Genomic DNA, 10343 nt, shown 5'->3' on the forward strand with positions numbered 1-10343 from the left:
GTAGAAACTTTATAAGCTGAAGTATCGGGCCACAACAACATGTCAAAAGAACATGAACAATATCCGTAACGATGACGTCAGAAGTTCACAATTGAGTAGGGGGTCACAAGACGAAGTCACAGTCAATAACGGGTATGACCATCATGCGCGTGAAGCACAGCAGTGCATCGACGACGCATAGATAAATGAACATTGAAGGCCTGGGGAATGGTTTGGGACGTGGTCACTGCCGTCACGTCACCTGGCACCTGCATGAGCGTTTGATTGTCTCCAATGCTTGCTATGTTCACACCTATATTTATGTATGAAGACACTGTCTGAATATCTTTATATTTTCTGTGTGCACAGTTTCTTTATGTGGCCAGTATATATTCACGGGGAGCAATTTTTGCGGAAAGTTTACAAATGACCTGTTAGCACAGTTGTTTTTTCTCGCATTTCAAACACCTAAGTGATGGTATCCATCACAAAGTTTTCACAACCGATAGACATGCAATGATCAAAGCTAGCCGCCATAATTGAATCGTGTTTACTAAAACAATCAGAGAGAGGTGGGATTATACTTGTGTCAACATTGTGATTTGTGACTGATGTAAGTGAGCTTCGTTCATTTTGTGATTACGAGTAATCAGCTATCAATTCATTGACAAACTGATAACAAACATTTGCTGATTGTGATCGCTATTACTAGTATACTAGTATATGCCTCTATTCCTTTGTATATTGTTTTGATGTTGTTATTTGAGAGAATAAACAAATTGCATGTTGTTCCTACTTGAGTATTTGTCATGACTCTGACCATGAATATTTCGCTTGGTATGATTATTGACGCAAAATCTTTTTGGGCTAAAAGCGCAAAAATTAATCCCACGTGAAAATAACTACGATTACAGTATAAGCTGCAAAACAATGAACACATTCTACATATGTAGGCAAGAAAAGATTGACTGAGTGCATATTTAAAGAAAATGTATTTTAAATATCCTAATTACTTTGTAAATTTAAAAATTTATTTTGATGGATTTTTTTTTCAAATCTGCAGGAACACATACATCTATGGTAATTCCAGAGGGTTAGTAGTTAAGTATTTTTCAAAGTTAAATTGCAAAACTAAGACAATGTTCTACATATGTAGGCTCGAAAAAATTGATTGAGAACATGCTTAAAGAATATGTATTTTCCATACAGCTAATTACTTTCGTACAATTAATCAACTTTATTTTGATGGAGTATTTTTTCCAATTATTTCTTCAAAATCCTCATTTCCTTCTTTATAATCAACATGACAGGAATATTTGTAATCATCTGTGACACATCTAAGCAGAATAACACACAGTTTTAGCAGAATCAGGGCTTAGAGTATCAGAAAGGAATGGAGGGAAAGCCTAGACGAGGAATCGTTTGATGATGTTGTTGATGAACCAATCATCAGTGAACCGGAGATGGTCTGAATCCGATGACAGGAAGGTGATGCGGCCACTTTGATACAGCGTCTTCAGACCAAGGTAGTCCTATAGGACAAGGATGATTGCAAAATTTACATTTGTGGTTTCATGTTAATTTTGTCATTGTTTTAAAATATATACAGGGAGAATATGTTTTGTTGCAGTCAGAGATATTTATATTGAATAAGTGGTGATGGAATTGGGTTTAACGTTGATAATATTTCGCTCATATGACGACGTGCATGCTAGTGTATGTGTATGTGCAGCTGCTTGTACTAGCCCAGACTGAAGCTGGTTATATAGTGCTAGCCCACTGAGATACCATGCCGCAGTGAAGCATGAATACCCCACTCAGACACATTATACTGACTTCGAGCCGACCAGTTCTTGTTGTACCCATTAATGCCGAGCGCCAGGCAGGGACCAACAAGTACAATATTTTAACATCTTTTGGTATGACGCGGTCGGGGATCGAACCCGTGACCTTCCGCACTGAGGGCGGACGCTCTCACCACTACACCATGGAGGCGGTCATATTGAATAAGTAAAGTTCTCTGTTGTGTGAATGCTGATACTGGATGACATATGCCTTGTCCACATTTGGCCTGCGATGGGTCTAGGGTGCCTGTAAACTGACTGTAGCTCCATTTCTGGTGGTCGTCCTGCGGCAACAGGCGGCAGCTGTACGATTATCGCACGATTCTAACATTTTGTCAAACAGCGAAGTTGAAAAAATCGGAAAAGCATTGACTGCTTTATCGTACGGCAAATGTGGCAAGTGTGACCCAGATCATACTCACATTCTTGTAGAGGTCACTTTGTGTCATGTTGTATAGCTTTTCAGTCTGTCCTGGTTCATAGAATCCAAACCACTGGGAATAACAAATATAATAAATTATTTATGATGAGAGTATATTAAGGTGACAGTTTCAATCAGTTAATTCAGTGTAGAATACTGCTAACATATTGTTCTAGAATTGTTCCCCCAAACTGTAAATGCTATGCTCTAGTCAGCTTTTTTTGGTTGGTTTGTTGTTTAACGCCGCATCCAGCAATATTCCAGCTATATGCCGGAGGTCTGTAAATAATCGAGTCTGGACCTGACAATGCAGTGATCAACATCATGAACATCAAGGCAAGAATTTATGGATGCCAACTTCTCTATTTTGAGGGACATGACGTTTCAGAGCATATTCTTAAAGGGTAAGAATATATTCTGAAATATGTATCACTTCTGCCATTCAAAGACACCATGAACATATCTACGCAATTGGAATACGATGACGTGTCAACCAAGTCAGTGAACCTGAGCTATATTACAGCCTTGTGACTGTTCTTGAATGGTACACCTACAGAATACCGGATACCTACCAGCCATATTGTTTAGTGTCACATGCACTTCCATTATAGGGAAGCATGAGCTATAAAATTTGAAAAAATAAGAGAGAATCAAAATAAAAAATAACCACTAAAATCGGATTATTTGGGGCGACTTCTGGTTAGTAAAACTAATGAACGATTTTGAAAAAGAAAGGTAAGTTATCACAAATAAATAATATATGCGTCTTTGAAAAAACGGAGCTACGGAATTCAGGGAGTTGAGAATGAGTGTGGGAAAGTTACCTAACCCTAACCTAACCTAACCTAACCCTATTCGTTAAACTAACCCTAAAGAAGATAGTAACGATTTCCCAAGGGCTAAAAAACTAAGTACAATAAGGTAGCGAAGTACTAAAAACTCGAGTCGAGATGCGGACATATTTTTGCGCAGTTATAAAGTTTTCAAAGATGGCGGAAAGTATCCGGTATTCTGTAGTCTTTCCTCTCGAGTAGTTACCAAAATACTGTAAATGTATGATTCTTACTTTACACTGTAGTCAGCAATATTACAGCCTTCTCACAGCAGCCTTGACCAGACAAACTAGTGGTTGATAGCATGAGCAAGAACAGAGTTCGTAATAAATGCTTCTAGGGTTCGGCACCCAGTGTCACGTTTTACGAAAATGGCTTTGTTACGATTGTGCTTTTATCATCCCGCAGTTAGTGGGTACCCGGTAGGATTAGATGATAATATGCGATAATGTTTACCATATGACAGGCAGCGTTGGTTGTACATCCCACATCCATGTAATGTGTCAGTTTGAAGTTGAGCATGATTGTTATCAATAAGATTTATCAACATTATCAATAATAATGATATTGTATGTCCACTAATGCTGCTGACCTCACTCTCCTTGGGCTGCACCATGGTGTCCTGCAGGAACATCACCAGCACCATGTTCTTCAGCTTCAGCAGGTTCTCTTTGTACGTCATGTTCTTGGTCTGCAGTGAGTGAGTGAATTTAGTTTTACACTGCTTTAGCAATCTTCAAGAAATATCAAGGCGGGTGACACCTGACATCGGCTTTACACATTGTACACATGGGGAATAGAACACGGGCTGTTGGCCTGATGAGCAAATGCTTTAACCACAAGGCCACCCAACCACCCTGGGCCTAGATTTTCGAAGCTCTCTTAGCGCTAAGATAGTCGTAAGTGCCATTCATTAACATTAACTTACGACTATCCTAGCGCTAAGAGAGCTTCCAAAATCTAGGCCCTGGTCTGTAGAGAAGGAGTGAGTAAGCAGAGGCTACACAGGTCAAGGTCCCGGCCAAATTATGTATGTTACAGCTCCTAAATGGAGTATCTGAAGCCTGTATAGAAAACATGTTTAGAATAGGAGACGTCATCCTACCACCCAAACAACACAACAACAGGAAAACAAATAAAACTAACCCTAAATAAAATGACTGGATTTCAATTGACGATGCTTACCGGTCGCTCCTGGTTGATGTCGGGCGAGGAAGACACTCTTGGCTCGGTACTCCTCTTCATTGAGAGGGTCCTGCCAGTACTCGGCTTGCACCAGGCTAAGGGGAGACAACTAGGTCATGTGAGCATTGGGATAGTTCAAAACAACACTGACATATTTTGTAATAGTTGCACTAAACGGTACTGCAATCCTCGATTATCTACCGGTAATGTTTACATCTGCAATACAATGGACCCAACACAACTGTCGACAATAATACTCGATCTTGATTTTTTTTAGCAATTCATTGCTCTCATTTCGAAACACATGGAAAGTCTTCAACTTGTCAAGCTTTGCTCAAACTTCCGAGGAATGCCAACAAATCTATAACAAACTCAAGGTGAATCTGAATCAAGAGGTCTCTGGTATACTACAAGAGCCTAACTTCATGGGAAATTGTGTCATCATGAGAACACAGAGATTTCTTGTGCTGCTACAAACATAATGTAATCATGAAGATCTGGGTTAGAATGGTCTTCAGCAGCCCATGCTTGTTGTAAGAGGAGACTAACGGAATTGTGTGGTCAGACTCGCTGACTTGGTTGACACATGTCAACATATCCCAAAGGCGGAGATTGATGGTCACGACGTCTATCACTGGATTGTCTGGTCCAGACTATTTACAGACGGCCGCCATATAGCTGGAATATTGCCGAGTGCGGCGTAAAACAACAACCAAGCAAACACAACGCCACCCTGAAGTACTTACTTGTCCTGCACAAACCTGAAAAAGTGGATTAAGACACCGGATAAGGAAAATGACTGATAACAATGACAATTTTCATTTTTCATGAGAGGCTTTTTCCTTCTCAAAGATTGTTTAACATTTTCTACATTGTAAAAGTGTGTCACATGTCATCAGTTTATGATTAAATGTAATCATCCTGAGAATTGACTTCATCAATATGTCTGTTATGAAGCTTCTCACATAATAAAGGCAGGGACAGAAATCATTTGGTTTAAATTTGTAGTTGTAGTACCAATGCTGAGATGACAACTATAGATAACTAGAATGTTGGAACATTTATAACATTTACCCTACAAATCATGAAAGGAACAGTTTGCATGCTTACCGGTAAAAAACGTTTACTTAAATTTAGCATTGTGAATGAGCATTATAGTGGGCAGATCTATTCCAATTACTATAGAATATTGGAACATTTATCACGTTTACCCTAAAATCTTTGAAAGGAACAGTCCGATTCATAAACTGTTAGGCATGGTTTGTGTGCTTACTGGTAAACACCATTCACTTAAAATTAGCATCATGTATATATTGGGGAGATCTATTCCAATTACTATAGAATATTGGAACATTTATCACGTTTACCCTACAATCTTTGAAAGGAACAGTCCGATACATAAACTGTTAGGCATGGTTTGCATGCTTACTGGTAAAAACTATTCACTTAAAATTAGTATCATGAATATATAGTGGGCATATCTGCTACCATTATTACAAGTCTAGAAACAAATATCAAGGTACACACGAAACATATACTCCATAGTTGAGCATCTTCCGGACCAGGTTACAGATGGTGCCGTTGTCTCCTGGGCACTTGGGGAATCCATACACACCTGATGAAAAAAGATTCACATTGAAGTTTTAATTTGTTCAATTTCTCAGATGACATTGTAAAAGTTAATTTTCAAAATATTAACTGTAAATTGTACATTTGTAATCCTTATCCTATCTCACACCAATCATCTTTCAAGAGCGATTACTGTACAAACAACTATGGTCACAGCAAAGTGCAAGTGGTGATGCACTACTCTCAAAACATTCATCAATATCATATCAACATTGACTGACTCCAATATATCTACCAATTTTTTCAATCGTAATTAAAATAGAAGTTCCCCTACTTTTGTGAAGAGTATATAATAAAAGGACACTGAAAACTTTCCATGATATTTTGGGGCGGTGGGGTAGCCTAGTGGTTAAAGCGTTGGCTCGTCACGCCGAAGACCCGGGTTCGATTCCCCACATGGGCACAATGTGTTAAGCCCATTTCTGGTGTCCCCCGCCATGATATTGCTGGAATATTGCTAAAAGCGGCGTAAAACTAAACTCAGTCAGTCAGTCCATGATATTTTAAATACTTTTTTTTGTTGAAAAGTATATAATAAAAGGACTCTGAAAGCTTTCCATGATATTTTAAGTACTTTCGAAGAACACAGTCATTACTATGGGAAAAAAATTCGGCTTCCCAGCAAATGCAAAAAGTAGAAGATAAAGTGGATTATATGAGATAGGATAAGATTAAAAATACATTAATTTAGGTAAAACCCATTTACACAATATTTTTACAAAAAGTCTCTTGTTTTGTCGCTGTAATAATTATTTGGGATATTGACAAATAGGCTGACTTTACCTTGGTGTTGTCCTCCAACTGAAATCAGGTTGAGCATGGGGGGAGTAGGACATTTCTGAGCGATGGCCCTCCTAAATAAACAAGGAGAAACATCGTAACAATTGTAACAGTGATGTAGACTAAAAAAAGTATGAGTGAGTCAGTTTATAATTCAATGTCACAGTATTTTATCAACAGATACGAAAGAGAAAGACGATTGATTGATTCATTGAGTTTAATTTTAGCCACTCTGAAAAATTACAGCTATATGACGACGGTCTATAAATAATCGAGTCTGGAACAGGCAATCCAGTGATAAACAACATGAGCATCGAACTACGCAATTGGGATATGATAACATGTGTCAACCAAGTCAGTGACCCTTACCACCCGATCCCGTTGGTCGCCTCTTACGGAAAGCATGGGTTACTGAAGACCAGTTCTATCCCAGATCTTCACGGGTCAGAGAGAGAGGAAGGGGGAGGGGGAGAAGATGGGGGAAGAGAGAGAGGAAGGCTGACACTTACAAGAACTGTCCCCCCTGGGAGAATCCAATAGCGTTGTAGCCATTAGACAGGTTCTTGTCATTGGCCAACTGCTGGCAGACCATGTCAATCTGCTTGTTGACGTTCATGAAGAATCCATTCTCTGTGTCCTGTAACCATGGAAACCAGCAAGAAGATTTTAATGCAACAACTCAACAGTCAACATTGTAATTGATTTTTAATATTTATCATGAATATTGATAAATAATATCACAACAATAATTTCTCTGAAAGCACTTCAAGAAACATGTCACCAAGGTTGGAATTATTTTTTCATGAGACACATAACCAAGCATTTGTTTATGAAAAGCTTTGAATGGCTTTTTTTTCTCCCTGTTACACATTACTATTTCATTGTATGCTTTAAAGTTTATTTTTCAATATATATTATATCATATCATATTATATTCAATATGTTTCAATTAAAGGAATTATGCATGACAGGGTGACCTAGTTTTGAATCCTTGATAAATCTCTCTGGTTTCTACAAAACTGGAACTGCCTTATCATGCTTATGGTTTCATGGGGCGCGGTGGGCGAGCTGGCTAAGGTGCCAGGCTAGTGATCCAGCGAGGTTGAGGTGTCGGGATCGAGCCCACCTGTGACCGGGTGTAAAACCCTCGGAGTCAACTTTGTGTGCAGACTCTTTCAGTGTTGTCACAACCCCTAGTGTACAGTACACATCCCTGTGCACTTAAAAGAACCCACGAATCCGTTGGTATATGACCAGATGGTGGCCACATGAATACGTGCAAACACCAAGTTGCGGGTACAGCAACGTGCAGTGAACTTGGACAAAGTACTGTGACTATGTGTCCCAGTCCACCTAGCTGTGAATGGGTACCTCGTTAGGATGAGAAGGCCACAATAACTCGGTGCACCTAGTGGCTGCAAGAGTTGTATGCTCCCCAGGGAGTTGAGATTGATAATACGATGTGCCGTCGAGACTGACATCCAATGATCGAGGGAAAAAATACCAGCGCCTTGAGCAAACACTAGTTGCCTGGATATGTGCGCTATATAAATATCATATAATAATAATTAAGCATTTTCAAGCAATGACAACACTTTCCAAGACACTATTCACACTTTTCAAGGTAATAATCACACATTTATTAGTGAAACTAAGATAAAAAAATTTAACATATACATATATTTATTAGGGCATTCTCAGTAATTGTCAGAATGCAATCAAAGCATTTGTACATCCTAATAGTAATACAGTTTCATAGTGTAACAATGATAAAACAGTCCACACATCAGTGTTAAGTAGCATTCATTGATTGAATTACAGACTAATCTATTCATACAAGATGTTATTATTCATAATTATATTAAGAAACATTTAAAGATCATTGTTTAGCATAGATAAAACAATAGTTGCTAAATTCAAAAGCATTTGAATATTTTTTTGTTAAGGCCCTTTCAAGTCAAAATTACTTTTACAGTGCTCTGCAGGCTCTGTGAACCTTGTGAACATACGATTGTCTTAGAGCTAAAATTGCTTTATGAAAGTAGTCCAAAATAATTGTCTTGTTACTTCTGTTAACAAAGTAAACATTGATAACTGTCTCAGCAATATTGCAGCTATTTCACAGGCCTGTAAATATTCCAGACCAACAAGTGACAGGAAAGATAATCAAAGATCCATGACACAACTCATGATGACATTCAATAAGCCATGTCACATACAAGTCACATTCTAATGTCGCTTTTTGCCAAGTCTGCTATAAGGATAATGTTAATGTATGGCAGCCAATCATACTACGGCAACTATCCTTCAGCGAAAACTGTTGAGAATGGGTTAAACACGAATGTTTGTTTTGTTAATTAATTAATGACCATCAATAAATTGATTCCAGACCAACTGAGTGACAGTGAAAGCTAATAATCAAAGATCAGTTAAGCATAGCCACAGCTCATGATGACATAATGATATTATAAGGACTGTTGACGGGACTTTTAAACATAGCTATAGTTGACCATCGCTAAGCTATAAAATAGTTGCCACTTAAAAATAGGCACTTTACAACAAGCAACAACGTGCAGTGGAGCCCTTCTAACATGCGTACAAGGACACATTAGATTGAATCCTGGACCATCACTTCAAAATTAGCCGCCTTTTAGGACATGCAGCACTTTGCACTGAGTCATTCGAGAGCCATATTCCACTTCCAGAGACACATCAGATTGGGTCCTTACTTCTGCAACATTGCTGCCTATTTCCAAGGACTTGACATAGACGCCATTGATGTTCTTCTGAATGAGAGACTTTATACTGCCCATACTCAGCGGGTTACAACAACTGTCCCCTGTAGAGAAACAAAGCAATCAATATTTTTACAATCATATATTTTTAATTACATTGATAATCTTTATAAGATTCTGGATGACTGTAGGAAAAAAATGAAATTACAACTCACTCACTCACTCACGCATAGTCCATTCATTATGATTATCAAAACATGACATTAGGTACTGCATAAGCAATCAATGCTAAATGTAACGTTACAATCAAAATAACAATACAATACGCTTCATACTCCGCTGACACCTTTCAGCACAGATATGGTGCCAACTAGCCGAGAGCCGCGATGCAGGGTCATGTGTTGACTGTATAGGACCGCATCGCGGCTCTCGGCTAGGTGCCAACAAACCTGGAAACGTAACCAAGGATTCGAAACCATGACTCTATATAGAGTCTGACACTCAAAGCGGACAGTTCTGTACAGCAAAGCATATGACAAGTTATGCCACTAGAGGTAGTTTCTTTACTGGTCAATCAGAGTTTTCACGAACGATTCAAATCAACATAAACGACTGACTACTGTCTGGGAAAGTGTTTAGGGCGTGTGCTATTTGTAACAATGGTAATAATACTATCCTTTTGCAAAGAATATATGTCAGTATAATTTAGTTATCTCAAGAGACTATTTCTTACCCATCCCGTGCCATATCACAATAGGCGTCTGTGCTGCACAGGAACCCAAAATTACCAAAGCAGCGAGCCAAAGCATTATGTTGCGATGCGCCACCATTTTGAAATCATATGACCATTGATAAGGGACCAATTCTTTATAGCTATCATTTAGTTTTTATAATGTAATAATCAGACTTATCGACGACACTCAAAGCAGTATAATAA

General features: G+C 38.5%; 1 protein-coding gene across 1 annotated transcript; it reads right to left on the reverse strand.

The window, feature by feature from the left end:
* Positions 1-1239: 1239 nt before the first annotated feature.
* LOC124267956 (palmitoyl-protein thioesterase 1-like) lies at positions 1240-10267 on the reverse strand. The gene is given in 11 exon segments (XM_046702955.1): positions 1240-1511; positions 2246-2317; positions 3670-3768; positions 4263-4283; positions 4285-4357; positions 5009-5023; positions 5790-5877; positions 6675-6745; positions 7181-7308; positions 9401-9510; positions 10140-10267. Coding segments are annotated over 11 exon segments (900 nt in total). The 5' UTR covers positions 10237-10267; the 3' UTR covers positions 1240-1385.
* Positions 10268-10343: the final 76 nt, after the last annotated feature.

This window comes from Haliotis rubra, unplaced genomic scaffold (genome assembly GCF_003918875.1).
Source record: "Haliotis rubra isolate DU_JTF1 unplaced genomic scaffold, ASM391887v1 Scf135, whole genome shotgun sequence".
Taxonomy (NCBI): domain Eukaryota; kingdom Metazoa; phylum Mollusca; class Gastropoda; order Lepetellida; family Haliotidae; genus Haliotis; species Haliotis rubra.